General features: G+C 43.1%; 1 protein-coding gene across 2 annotated transcripts in view; it reads left to right on the top strand.

Moving 5' to 3' along the window:
* The window catches only part of woc (zinc finger protein without children), a 133,936-nt gene that overhangs the window by 75,730 nt on the left and 43,270 nt on the right, over window positions 1-14,936 (top strand). For both annotated transcript variants that reach the window (XM_037426248.2, XM_037426249.2), the window contains exons 13-15: window positions 1,593-1,686; window positions 10,267-10,430; window positions 12,920-13,142. In XM_037426248.2, the coding sequence (XP_037282145.2) occupies window positions 1,593-1,686; window positions 10,267-10,430; window positions 12,920-13,142 (481 nt within the window). The remainder of the gene's footprint in view (window positions 1-1,592; window positions 1,687-10,266; window positions 10,431-12,919; window positions 13,143-14,936) is intronic.

Raw genomic sequence — 14,936 nt, 5'->3', positions numbered from 1 at the left:
ACCCCCTGTGCCAAAGCCGCAGCGACGCCAACACGTGTCGAGAAAGGAGGAGCGTCTCCACGTGGAGAGAAGCAGATCGGCATTAGAGAGAAAACCAACACTCCACGGCAGCTTTTTTCTTTTTTGCTCTCTTTGCATTTGCACGCATTGTTGAAAGGAGAAGGGTTACGTTGCAGGGACGGGAAAGGAGAAGCATGGCATCGGCGCGTGAGAGAGAGCCACTCTCCCCGACAGCTTTTTTTTTTCCTCTCTCTCTCTCTCGGCACCCGGCATTGGAAGTAGAAGGGTGTTTACGTAGCAGGGGTGAAAAAGGGAGAAGCGTGGCACAGGCACGTCGCTGATCGGCATTTGAGAGAGAACAAACATTTCACCACAGTCTTTTATTTCCTTTTCTTTTCTTTCGCACGCAGCGTTGAGATGTCGGAGGTACCGTCACGGCATTGGGTGGGGTGCTGAGAGCATTTTCGGAACGTAGTATGTTCGAATTAACCATCGCAAGGGCTTGTGCGTTCGAATTACCGGGCGTTTTCGCCCATTGGAATACACATAGCTTTGATTAGACCTCATCGTAAGTTCGAATTAATTGAAAGTTCGAATTAAGCGTGTTTATGAAATAATGAGATTCCACTGTAGCGATTTTGTGTTCTGAAAGCCAGTCGCTACATGGTTCAAGACTAACTCGTTATAGCCTAAGATGTCGCTTCGGTTGTCAACACAATATATTCTACACATACAAATCGGTTTGATGGGCATTTTTAACTGGATGTTTGTCTTGTTGCTCGTCCGTGATCCCAATTTTTGAGTCTGAAATGTAAAAAAGTGGGTATAAAGAGGCCCCTGTGAATAGCTGCCAGACTGGGTTGCCAACAGCCTGTTTTCGATGTATGGGGAGCTAAGTCAAGCTTTTGAAAAATATCCCGGCTAGTACCAGGGGCGGGCTCCGCCCATCATGAAGCGATCCAGAAGGGGGCTCAAGCCCCCCCTCCCCCCCCCCCCCCCTTTCAGTCTCTTCCTAAGATAGGAGGGTTTTGTGTGGTCCCCTTAAAGTCGTATAATCGAGACCCCACTGCACAAAACATAGCTGCACAGAATTACACAAATGACATGTGGATAAATAGCAGAAAGCACAAGACTTGGAACAGTGGAAAACAATTTTGTGATGGGTAATCATTTATTTTATCGTATTAAATTTCATTGTTTTGAACATGGCTGTGCAGTGGTCTTAAAAAAGACAAACCACGAAAGGCAGGGTGTACAAGAATGAGAATACTGTCTCATTGGGCAAGTGAAGATCGCTTTCTGTGGAGGGCTGCTGGCAGCTTGTTTGGTCGTGGCCCAACGTGTGGAACCATGTATGCACTTGTGGGCTGAGCCACTTTATCTCGTGATGTGCAGAGAGCCGAGTCGAAAAAATTTAATTAAAGAGGAATTTAGGACCTCCCTGGCCCCCTGGGTCCCTGTGCGGCCCCTGCAGAGAGCATGTTGTAGGAACTGCTTAAGGAACAGCCCTGTTACCATTGAAGTCAAATTGATGGAATCCACTAGTACTTCATGTAATTCTTGCGATGTCAGTGATGCCTTTACATTTCCAGGAGAACATGAAGAATGACAAGTTTGACGAAGTCCTGCTTGCTATTGCGCAGTCCATGGCAGAATCGTCAAGGAAAGCACCTCCTGAAACCAAAGGTAACTGTGCTTTTTGTGGCTTAGCGGTGTAGTGCAACCCATCAGCATGTATTCGATATATCCAGCCGTGCAGTATGTAGTTCCTTGAACCAACTACTCGCTTGCATTCTGACATGGCCAATAGTTTTCATACTGACTGCATTTTTGTCTATGTTGATAAGGCTGTCAACTGCATTGCCTGTTGCCAATTGTTTTCGAAGCTAAAGGCTTTTGTATTAGAGAGTGCGATGCTTCTAAATTTGCTTGTAGGACACGATTGGCCAAATAAAGTAGCTGCACGTGTCTATAGTTCCAGTGACAGCAGCGAATGTTTATTGACAGGACAACGCACCTTCAAGATAGAAAAAGTTTTATATTTCGCTGATGCAATAAAGAGATTTCTTTCTGGAACCGAACATTGTGACTCGTTTTAGATGACAGGTGAACATATTTTGTGCTAGAGGTTGCGGAGTAGCCGTGCTCTGACGGCACACAACGCTCATGTTTGTACTAGTTGTACTTTTATTTTATAGGGTATCGCGAGGCTGCCAATAGAGGTTGCACGGCATTATTAGCTCTAAAGTATCTCTTGAGAGATACAGTTAGTGAAGCATTGTTTAAAAATAAGAATTGCATATTGAAATTACCTCAAAATGGAGAGGGTGCTCTTTCTTTGTTGTCATAATTCGCGCTTTTGGTTTTGCTGACGCAAAGTAATTAGGTGATACTTCTGTGTTCCGCTTTTGCTAGATACAGGCACTATGTGTGATTTTTCAAGCAAAAGCTTTTGATTATACGCATGCAGATTTCAAAACACTGCTGAGTTGTAATATAGGCATCTCTTTTTTTTTTCTATTTTTTTTATCCGTTCCAATATACTGTCGCAATGAACACGAGGTTCAAGTTTACATTTTGGTTAGCCACTCAATTTCTTCTGTGTAAACACCAGCACAAATAAAAATCAACCTGTAGCTTCCAAATTCCGGCTATTCAGCTTACACTGATCACTTATACAAAACACTGCATTACTTTTTTTTTACCCTTTCTAGAATTTTTTTTATACACCTAAATATCTTTCATTCCAGCTCTAGCTTTTTTTGTACAAAATGTTTCTGCCTAACCAGAAGCAAATTTCTGTGCCACTAACCTGGCATTGGATAACATTTTCAATTTTGCACCACGCTATGCCTTGCAGGCAAGTATGTGCAAAATTCATAGCACATTAAATTTTTTTGCTGCATTTACTGACAGTTATCAAGAATCCCAAACTGTCGAGAGCACAGGCACATAAAGTTTATATAAATGTGCGTTTGATAAATTGTGGATGAAAAGTTAGGAGATGGAGTGAACACAGGGTTCGTACAGGTTCTTGAAATCCCTTGAATTTGAAAAATACATATTCGAAGACCTTGAAAGTCCTGGAATTTCTTGGCATCCTTGAAAATACTTGAATTTCCTGAGCAGTACACTCTCACGTTGACATCGCAATCTCATAAATGTGGTACATCGGTGTGTAAACCTGTCGAACTCATTTCTGAAGCATGAATGCAGCGTGGGTGCACATGTTCTCATTTTGCAAAGGTGCATGTGAAAAAAAAGTTGAGCTTCTGGTGAGGGTGAAGCAGTGAATGTGATAGCAAGAAATTTGAATGTCACACGAAGAAGGGCAAGCAATCCCATACGTGCAACGCACCGCTCAAGCATGAAGGATGCACGAAGAAAAAAAAGCTCACAGGATGAGTGCTAGTGAACGACTGCCACAGCTCGACACTGGAAGCGTGCGGCTGAAACAAACCAAGAAGGGTGCTAGAAAAGAACACACATGGATCCACAGGATGAGTGTAAATTAACCACTGTCACAGTTGTTACTTCTTGTTTGTTGAGCAACGTGCTGCGAGTATCAGCTGTGCACAAGCTGACACTCTTGATGGGGTGGGGCCATCAAATTTCAAGGCTATAGCAAGCACTGTGTGGGTTTAAGAACAAATCTTAAGTCACTTCTCAAGTGTACCTAAATGCTCGTTCTCCTAATCGAGGCCTATCGCGAGTGCGTCCAACACTGACGTAGCTCTATAGGAAGAGCAACGAAAGTTGTGTGACGTCACACCAGATCTGTAGTCAGGGAAGTGACCTCCGGACTTCCGCCCCGTACTTACCGGCAAAGCATTGCGGCTGCTGCAGATAGCGGCGAGTTTGTTGTCCAGGTGCTTGTGTGCCACATGTGTGCGAGAGCTGACCATACTCAGCATCACGCGTGCAAAGCTTTGTGATCACGTGACTAAGCCAGCTACACTTCTACGTGTCCAACTCGGTCCCCACAAATAGGAACTCAAAATTGTCCATATCAAAAAGGCGACAAATTATATAGTGAGAATCTTGATGCGTGTATCGTGGCTATTGGAGCTATAATTAGAGCTTGAAGCGAAGAGCGCGCAAGCCACAAATATTGTGGCGCAACCCCTTGAAGGCCTGACTAAACATCTGCTTTGAAGCCCATCAGCGCGCCACTTTCCGACATGGCATCGTGCCCTCTTCCTATGGAGAGTGTGCGAGAAGTTATTAAGACTATGCTGTTATTTTATACTTGTGATATCCATATATTTATTGTAAGTGCTAGAATTGGTCATTTTTGAAAATTTTAAAGTGAGAAATTTCAATTTAGCATGCCGCTTTGAGTCCTTGAAAACCCTGCAATAGGTCCTGGAAAGTCCTTGAATATCCTTGAAATTTTGATTTGGAAACCCGTATGAACCCTGGAACAAAATGCATAAAGGTCTTGAAAATTCTCTAAAACCCTTGAATTTAGGAAATGTGTATTCAAGGCCCTTGAAAGTCCTAAATTTTTTTTGGCCCTTAAAAATCTTTAAATTTTCTGAGCAGTGCACTCATATAGACATTGCAACCTGCTAAACATGGTGGTAGATCGGCATGTCTACCTGTAAAACTCCCCATTTCAAAAGCAGTAACGCGGTGCGGGTGCACATTGTTCTGTTTTGCAAATTTGCGCGAAAAAAAAAAAAGGGGGACTTTCGTCGCAAGAGTGAAGCAGTGAATGCGATAGCAAGAATGTTACACGAAGAACGGCAAGCACTTCGCTACAACAAGTGTGCCCCTTAAAGAGACCAACAAACATTTTTTATGGCTCCTATTTTTTTCGCATGAAGGAAATCTTACCTGTCAGTGAGCCTGATCCCGGAATGGTAAAGCGAGAAACTCCGCGAAACATTTGTAATCTGAGTTTTTCTATCAACAGTGAATATGAAGTCATATATGTTGCAAACAGTGAGCGTGCAGTGGCAGGGTGTTTACAGGTCCTTAAGAACCATTGAATTTGAAAAATGCATCTTCAAGGCCCTTGAAAGTCCTGGAATTTTTTCCCATCCTTAAAAATCCTTGAATTTTCTGAGCACTACCAATTGACATTGCGGCCTCCTATATCGTAGATCGGCATATCTGCTAAGTCTCCCAGATTTCGACCAGTTCTTACGTTTGTACGGTTGTCAGGAAAATCTTCCAAAAATTGAAATTTCTGTGCGTGATATGACCATGTTGACAAAAATGCAGCCCAAATCGATCCAGGCTTTTTGAGAACCCATCGCATTGTATTGTGAACGAATTTAGAAGGCGTTCATCTAAACATACAGTAGAATCTCACTGATGCGAAACCGGCATATATACGAATTCGTGAATATCCCCAGCCAAGTTCCACTTTGCCCATTGGGTCAAAATTCAGATTGTCAAGCTCTTTTCCTCATCGCAGGGTTCGTATGAACTTTAGTGTCGAAATTGTGGGGCAAAAGATGGGAGCAGGCAGCGTGCTCGAAGCTTCGGAAGGACACATGTAGCCAGCACGTGCACTGTCAGAACTGCAATTATCGTTTGCCACAACAGCTGTGGTCGAAACCGTGGTCGTTCTTGGCATGACCGTGTGTGGCGACGACATTACAGAACTCTGAAAGTGCACGCGTCTTCAATGCTAAAAAAGTTGAAGCAACGTTGTGTTCCACAAACGCGGCAGACAAAATCGCGGCAGATGTGATCATAGCAAAATACTACATAGTTTTGGAGGTACGTGCACAGCCAGTGCACATGGATTGAAAAGGAAACTACCGGTTTACACAGTGGCCGCATGCGAAACTGTGGTTGCAGACGCGGCTATGTGTACAGGCGATAAAGATGTAAAAAAATGCTAAAAGTGTTTTGGCGTTCTTTTCCAAAGAGTATGTAACATTGTTCCTGTCGATCTTTGTACTTTGGCTATACTTAGACAGGTTTTCAGCTGGCCTTAAAGGGGCCCTGCTGCACTTCTTGAGCATGGTCAGAAAGCGCTGCCAATTGGTAGTAGAGGCTCCCGACAACACGCGAGCCAAATAATATAGCGCAGCACGCAGCCTGGAATTCACAATAAATTGTCAAAGCCAACTAAAAATTGCTTTCTTTTCTCTCGACAAATCATGGAATAAGCCTAAAAAATTATTCGTAAGAAGCCTATCCATCAGCCATTGGCTGATTCGAACATGGCGCGCTCGATCGTTACAGAGCTCACCGCGGGAAGCCGTCACTTGTCCACGCGTGTGCGCACGATCGCATTAAAAAAGCCACGTATTTAAAGAAAAAAAAAGAGACAAAAAAGTGCTCGAGGTCACAAGGCGCGCGTGACGTTTTTTGTTTGCCCCTCCCATCCCTCTCTGCTTAGCTTCCAGCGCTTTCGTCGGGACGAGAGAAGAGAGAATGCGATTGCAGCGTGTGATATATTTTTGTTACTCCACTCATACTGGGTGGATTCTTAAAATCTTGCGGTGCTGAATTTGTGAGGCAATAATCCCTTCCAGTGAATTAAATTTCATGGTTACCCAAAAAAGTGTTTCAGGGCCCTTTTAAGCGAAGCTTCGACCTGTGCTTTCCCGGCAACCGGCTGCGTCCTGTATGTTCGTGCGTGTCCCAGGAAGACATACGAGAGTTCTTTTGACAGAAATAGATTTTGCTAGTTGTTTTGGTGTTGGAAATTTTGACAGATACAAGCTTGCTCCATTTTGAGATGCACTTTTTACTGTAGTTGGAAAGCCCTACCCTTGGGTGTTCAGCCACTCAAGTCTGTATAAGGCCGTGCAAAGGGAATGCTTACTGACTTTGAGTTGCGGAAATCTGCCTCAGCACGTTCGTTGGTTCGTTTGCTAGGACATAAATTCCGTACCCGCGATGGGCGGTGCCAGTGCTTCATGCGAGTCGCGCCACGGGCGGCAATCGCAAGTCGATGTATTATCGGGAGTTCTACATCGACGGTGATGGCCTACGATATTAAAAAATTAGAACTGGTCAACTTGTGCCATATTAATAACACGTGGTTGCTCGCGTGGAGAGGCGTTATGAGTCCCATTCACTTATCACTTAGTGCCATACGCATGTGCTTTACAAGATAGTTGGTGCGGCGAGGTTTATTGGCTTCTGTGCTGCATTCTTGAGAGGGGTCTCGCACGAGGTGGCCGCGAACGGCGGTGCAGCGCACTTTTGTTTGTTAAATGCTCTTGATGCTGTCATGTCAAGCTTTTATTGCGATAGCAATTATAAGGAGTCTTGGCTGTTTTTGCCGTCGCCCCCGCCGTCATTCACCGTATATAAGAAAACTCAGAAAGAAAGAAAAAAAGCCGCCTGTGCGCAGCACACAGCTTGTCACGATGCTCATCTCCCATGCGTACTTTGCTCCACGAATAGGGTGGGGGGTTAGATGCTTGTGCGAGCACGCTTATCCTTCGGTGGGGAGAATGGTGTGCCTTCGGCCTTCACCGGAACAGTTGCCTTATTTGGGCTCACAAAGGTCACTTTGCTCCTCTGCACAGGCCCCATTTGCGAAATGAGCGCGCTTTTCATGCACAGTGAAGTATAATAACTGGGACATTTGTTAGTTTGCACTCATCTGTACTTGTGATTACGTTTCGTGTCTCGTTTTTGTTTAAACAGTGCGTTAAGTGTCAAGCGGTAAACGTTGTTAGTTCACTCTCGTTTTGTGTATGTTGTTTTTGTGCGTCATTTGAACATGAGCAGCATGCTGCTCATTTCGATCTGCTTTCCGTTCTCGGCATTGCATTCCAAGTTGTTGCTATCGCGTTCATTGCTTCACACTTGCTGCGAAACTGTGACTTTTTTTTTTTTTGAGTGAAGGACCTCTGTTACGTAACGAAGATTCTTGTGCAATCACAATTTTTGAATTTCTTTTTCAGTATGATGGGTTCTTTTTCTTAAATGTTTCCAGGGAACCTAGTTTTCGACAAAACCTTTTTTTATATATTATTTCACATGTTTGTTATGAGAGCTAGATAGCTCATGTGGTATGTAAAAAAGTAGTGCAGCTCATACCTGGTGATAATCTGTTTAAAAACTTCTTTCAAAATCCGTTTCATTGTTATATGTATTATAAGCCAATTAATACATGCACTGGTGCCCGCACTTTGCTAAAAATTTGTATTTTTAAGCTCCCATGACAACATATTAAATGCCGCTCACTGCTCTGAAGCAAGGTTCTGCTGCTCCAAAATTGAAATTTTGCTGCTTCAAAAACTGCTCCCAATATTTAGTCTCAGCCGTCTCACCCCTCAGTAAGCACTATTGCCAATTTTCCACGTTTTATGTAGCAGTCTCTCTCAAAAAAAAGTGACGAGCAGTTGTATGACGTGCATTATTCACAGCTGAGAAACCCCCGCCTGGACCTCGTGCTGACGTGCTATGCAGTGAAAGCGAGGCAAAGGCAGGCTTCCTTTATATTGTGGCTGTTCCCATTGAAAGTTCCCCCCCCCTCTCCCCCATTTCAAACAAAAATTACTTTTCTGAAACTTTCTTCATGTCTTACTAACGAAGCACACTGTGCGATGTCAGGGCATGTTACAGAACACTACATGGTCGAAATTTCCTGAGCCCTCAACGGCATCTCTCATAATCATATCTTGCTTTTGGGTACGAAAACCCCACATATATTATATAATCATATATAAGCTGTATTTTTACTTGGACATCTACATTGCGAAAGTCAAGTCGTAATATGAGTCAAAATGCTATTTATCCCAACTTTCTCATAATTTTCTGGCAATATTCATGCTTCATTCGCTCCCAAAGTATTTTAATAATTTAATAAAGAAACCTATAAACCAGGAGATGTGATTCCATTACTCACGAAATAATTTTGGCTTTTTATAAAGTATGTTAAACATGCAGCGTATTGCAATTGGAAGGCAAAAAACGAAGTTAGAAAAAAAAATATAAACAATCATAGTCGTGAAAGAGTTGTTCACAGGCAAAAATGGTTCACACTGCCTTCACATTAGGAAAAAAAAATTATTTCATAGCAATCGCTCAATCCAGAGATATTATATAAATTATTTAGCGTAGCTCAGTTTCATTTGGGTGCCCAAAGTTTGAAGCACCCTTCAGGCAATGCAAAGATTTTTTGTGAAATATAACTCCTCGATCACTACTTCTCGCATTCACTTATACCTGCACAATTTTTTTAGCATGATTGGAGATGGTCGAAAATTGACCGGGTACTCTTGGCATGGTTTGGCCCAGTAACATTTATTCATTTTATAACAGAACTGAAAAATCGACAGTGCCACAGTATCGACTGTACAGGAGAAATATTTGGTTCAGGCAAGGATGAAAACTCAAAAGGTTGTGTAACTAGTAAAATTATTAATTGAAAGACAAATCGTAACTCAATTTTCTTACTCGTTAGCAAACAATGTGATCACATCCTTATTCAAATAAATGTGAATGTCGGCCAAACACGTCAAAGGAATCTTCTTATGTTGTAATTTCACCTTCTCAAGTTCCCATCTATTCAGTTTGAAAAGCAACAAGGAAGCAGAAAAGGGATTGTTCTGTTCATAGTGGGTTTGGAGGTTAGAAGAAATCGATTTTGTATCAAGGACTTTTGAGCAAGCCAGATTGCCAATATTTACGCATACTTTTACATCGAATATGAGATATAATGAACCAATGTATCGACTCAATGCTATTTGTTATAACACGGTTCGGCTGTATTGCAACAGAGTGTATATAAATTTCTTGTATATATTTATGTATGTAAAGATATGACAGGCCTTCGAATGTATATCTGTAAACATTAGGTGTATGATAAGGTGTAAAATGGTGCAAATATTGTGTGCCTGATGTATATTATACTGTGTGAATTGATGCAGATTTTATCATTAGTCAAAGCGTTAAGACCACATGAGACTTGCAAACAGGCAATGTTCAATTTATTCTGGGCTCTTGTGGAATCATAAGATCACCTTCATGGAACACAGATTCAAAAACCCTGAAGAAGTTTCTTAGTGGATGAGTTAGATCTTTTTGGCCATGCATACACTTGATTAAATACCTTTCTGCTGCCTTTCAACATGAAATTTGGTTTGCTTTGATAACACAAACTTTAGGTGTTGTACTGTAATGTTGGCTATGTGACAAGATGATTATGATGCAATTTTTTTCGCCTTGTATGTTCCTTCGGTTTGCGTAGTTGATGTATTTTACTTACATAGGGGGGAAAATTTTTTTTTGTTAGTCTACTCTTGGAGAAAAATGGGACTTGAGATAATTTTGTTTTTTCAGCTTCAGATGAACCCACTCGTACAAAGTGTGAGAAAAGGGCTGCATCCGAAGAAGCAGATGCCCATTTATCGAGCAAAAAGATACGGACATCGGAGGATCAGATGGAGACTCCTGAAGAAAGCCCAGCAACACAAGAGGCAGTGAGCACCCACGAATCATTGGATGTAATCATCTATAATATATCTTCTTATCACATAGTTGTCAGAATTTCGCATATACTGAAAATGAAAGAGTACAGAAATGTGTAGACTTGCTTATTCTATTTATCTTTTGCTGTATTGTGTTTGCTTTTTATTTGACTTTTGTTGCAGACCTTAACATCAGTGTCCACGGATTTTGATTGGAAGTGCTGATGCTATGTACCAGTGTGATTAGCACTAGATTCACAGTGGTGTGTATTTCAGCTTTATTCGAGGTGAAAGCTAGGTGTGGAATCCTTGACACATTCATATCTAGCAAGAGTTGTCATTAAAATCCCATGAGCATGTTCAACGTGCAAGCAGTGAAAATGTAGGCTGACAAACCTGGATTTAACGTATTGCTGCCACGACCAGTGTTCTGTCTTTCGAGAAACTGGCTTTTATTCAATTATATAGGCACGCTGGGTGCACTTTTGCCATCAGCATTGCTATTGAGTTCCACATAAAGACCAATGGGAATAACATCACCCCGTACAAATATATATGTTCTCTTTGTTAGTGAGAAAGTAGGGGCAGCCAACGATCATAGCTGAAATAGAGAAGAGATGCACAGGTTGTCTCGTACAAAAAAAGCTGGCAGGTCCTCATCAGCAGGAGAGTGTCCTGTATGGCTTTGGCAGGAATGGCATACTTTTGAGTGGCTGGGCGTGGCCACGTCTAACAACTAGAATTAAGAGATGGCTCATACTTGTGTACATGCTGTGTTCTAGCCACCAAGTGGGCATTGGGGCAATAGACAACTTGCTACAACGGCTGCTTTTTCTTCCAGCAGAGTAGATGCTAAACAAGTTGGCTGCTGGCCTTACTTTGTACTAGGTTCTGATTTGTTGCTATTGCATTTTCTTGCTTTGCCCTTGCTGCAAAGTTGACTTCCTGAAATTCCTTTAACGCGAGTGCGTTACGGATCTCGTATTGTTGAAATTCAAGTGTCGGCGTCTGTGCTGCTCACTTTGAGGAAAAATCCAGCAATTTCTGTACAGAAGTATTCAAGATACATGCAAAGAAAGAAAAAAAGTCGCAGCTTTTCTGCAGAGCCAGAGCAATGAACGTGATTGCAACAAATTTGAAGGTCACACGCATAATGGCAAGCAGATCTAAACATGCCCCGCGTTTCTCATGCTCAAAGGATGCACGAAACGTACTTACAGGTACAGATTAACGCGAATAAGCGTCTCAGTTCCTGCTTTGCTGTGTCTGAAAAGCGCCCCCATTTCACAAACGGTGGCTGTGCAACAATTGCAGTGACCTTTGCGCGCCCGGTAGCTACGACAGAATCGTTCCGACGAAACTAAAAAGGCTAGCCAAGATGTACGATTCTTTCCACTGCAAGATAAGGGCGCGCTCGAGCGAACACCCCCTTATTCTCTACGCGAGCCAAAGTACGCATGAGAGATGACAGCTGCCACGTCTTCACTGCTCTGTCTTGCTGATAATGCTTCAAACACGTTGGTTCCCCCCCCCCCCCCTGATATGCCCACCAACTGTGGTAACTGGTAGGTATGAATAGCTTGTCGTTTGAACGTTGAAGGAGGTACCTCTCGGTGGCTCAGTGGTTAATGCCTAGTATTCATGACGCGGAGGTCCTACGTTCGATTCCACGCGCCGGAAGTCCTTTTTCTGGGATTTTTTTCTTTATTGCGTTTTCATATATATAGATACGTATACATATACGATGCATGACTTCGACACCGACACCGGCAGCAAAATCTAGCCAGGAGTGCCCATATAACTGCCATCGCAATAATAATATCAAATCTTTGGCTCAACTGGGAAAAACACCCAGGATTTGTGTGTAGCATGCAGGTGTTCTACCATAGAGTTACACCAGTGCTTGAAGCTGTTTTTGGAAATAATCCTCTATGAACCTCGTTTAGTAGTAGTAGTACTTTTATTTACAGTAAGCCGGATACAGAGCTCATTGCAGTGCGAGGAGTCTTCTCAATGCACGCAGTATTGCGTAGCAGCAGTGTTTATTCACACCAGGTGTCAGTTGTGCAATGAGTGGTTGGTTTAAAAGCCTACCAATTACAAAGTGCACAGGAATAGTTAATTATCATCAGCATAAACATAGTGTACAGGTGCTTGTGAGAATACGTAGTGAGCACTTTGCAACTGCACTTGCAGTAGGCATTGCAGGACACTTTTAAATGACCAGTGTAACTCACACAGACATTCCTTTTCCTTTCAGCATAATTGAGGTGTCCATGAAGAACTGAGCGCGATTGAGTAGGCGATCTCAACGAAGCCCAATTATGCTATCTCGTTCTACTATCGAAAGCGAAAATCAAATGTCCACCAAGTTTACTTTCTTGGGGGAGACCAGCCAAAAATTTGCCTATTGAATTACTGCTGCTCATGTTTTTATTCTAGAAGCCTAGTGTGCGTGAACAATTGACACCATGGGTGATGAAGTAGGGCAAAGTTCGTGATTGCTCCCTTCTGACTGTGTGCAGCCAGCTGGGGCTGTGAATGCCTGGCAGGAGTGGGTGCAGACGAAAAATGCAGAGCTCGAGAAAAGTTCCCTCTCAGGCAAGCGGCAGCTGAAGCTGTTCAAGACAAACTTGATGAGCATGACTCCTGAAGAGCTTAATTACGCCCTCTGCCTTTTCATCAAGGAAGTGAGGCAGTGTGATGGCACGGCTCCCTCTCCATGTCGCATCTACCTCCTGTGCCTTGGTAAGCATAGTAGTTCCAGCCATGTGTTGGTTCTCTGTGGTATGATTATGTTTAGGGGTGTGCAGATATTCGAAGCTTGAAATATTCATCGAAAAATCAATCGTAATATGCATATTCGATTTGAAAACCACATATTTGAAAGTCGCATAAAACCACATATTTGAATATTTGAAGTAGCCGAAATATTCAGTCGCATGTGTAATTGTAAAGAACGCCGATCTTGCGCCTTTACAACAAATGCACCAACAATAGACCATGCAGTGATTACTGCGACTTCGGCACTAGTGCTATGATAGCTGCACGGAAATGCATGCTGTACGTATGGCTTTGCGTTTTTGTTTTGTGTACCGCTCGTGTAAGCGTACTGAAGTGCTCATCCACACAGCTGTCAAATGACCCATAGCTGCACCGCCTCGTGGAAAAAACGTAGAGAAGACGTGATGGAGCTGTGTACGAACAGACGAGAGCGGTTGAAACGGGTCGCGACGTCGACAGGAGCAGGTCTTTGTACGGTTTTCACCAAGCACTCTCATGTTCGGTTAAACATGGAGAAATAAAATAATTTTTCAGTAAACAAGTTAAATCAGCATTTATTGGTACAATGTTAATGTAAACAAGAAATAAATGTTAATAGTGCATTATGAACGCAATATGAAGGTTATTGTAAAGCAGGAAATGGAACAGCATTGATCACAGCTGGCAACACTGCTGTCGCGTGTCAGTGACCCCTTCCTCCATGCAGTGACCAAGTCGTTGTTTTGGCTCCCTGTTTTCTTCTGTTCATCAGACGTGCCGAGGGGCACTGGTACGATAAGGGGTGGGGCTCTGTCATCATGCTGGCGACGGGAATGTATAGAAACGCTCTACATCACCACCAACCCGTTTTCGAAAAGAAAACGGCTCAGACCTTCTCTGTCCTGACGAAAGCTGGGGCCGTGATAGTAACGGGATGGGTCGTGTGATGGCTGTGTGAATAAGTGTACCGAACACATGCCGTTCGCTGCTGCACACTTGTGCACAGTACTGCTTTAATAAGTGTGCATCGCCCAGGCAACTTGTTGTCGTTGCATCAGCCCGGCAAAATACTCATCACATTTTTGCACGGTCCTGAGCTGATTGAGCCCGAAGAAAGAAAAATGTCACTGCGCAAGGGCAAATGCACGTGTACGTTACAGCGGGCAGTGCTGATGGGGTGAGCTTAGTTGGTGAAGCACTGCATGCAACTAGCAAGGGTTGCTCAGTTTGATAGTACTCAGCAGGTAAGTCGTATCACATGTCGCTGTGCCGGTTTTGGCTAATGATCGCCACAGGAACTTAGGTGTATGCTTCAACAGAAGCCTGACGAGTCTTCCGTCTACTGGCGCTCTCTCATTATGTATTGCCTGCCTGTCATGGTTCCGAAATGATTAGATGGTAGTGCACGATCATGCGAATGAGCTGAGGTGTTTTTTTTTCACACTATGGCCAACAAAGAAAGGCCATGCAATTTTGTTAATGTTGCAGTGGCGTCCTCGCGTATATTTCCATGTTGCTAACAGTGGTACATGTTAGGTGACTGAAATTTGAGGTAGTTACTGCGTAGTTAGCTGTGCAGTCCCGACAGTGCCCTTGCGAATCTATTATATATGTGCATCACACTTGCGCAGCAGTGTCTTGTGCGATCAATCCTCCATAACCCCGTTACTGCGGTCTTGCTGTTTTGCCATCAGTTTACTGCCTTCAGCAGCCATTGTGCGGAAGGTGGTCGCAGTGCGGCAAAATAGAACCTTCACCACTGTAAAAAAAAAAATCATC

The sequence above is a fragment of the Rhipicephalus microplus genome, chromosome 5, assembly GCF_043290135.1.
Source record: "Rhipicephalus microplus isolate Deutch F79 chromosome 5, USDA_Rmic, whole genome shotgun sequence".
Classification (NCBI taxonomy): Eukaryota; Metazoa; Arthropoda; class Arachnida; order Ixodida; family Ixodidae; genus Rhipicephalus; species Rhipicephalus microplus.
The sequence above is the reverse complement of the archived record's forward strand: the minus strand, read 5'-3'. Positions and strand labels throughout refer to the sequence as shown.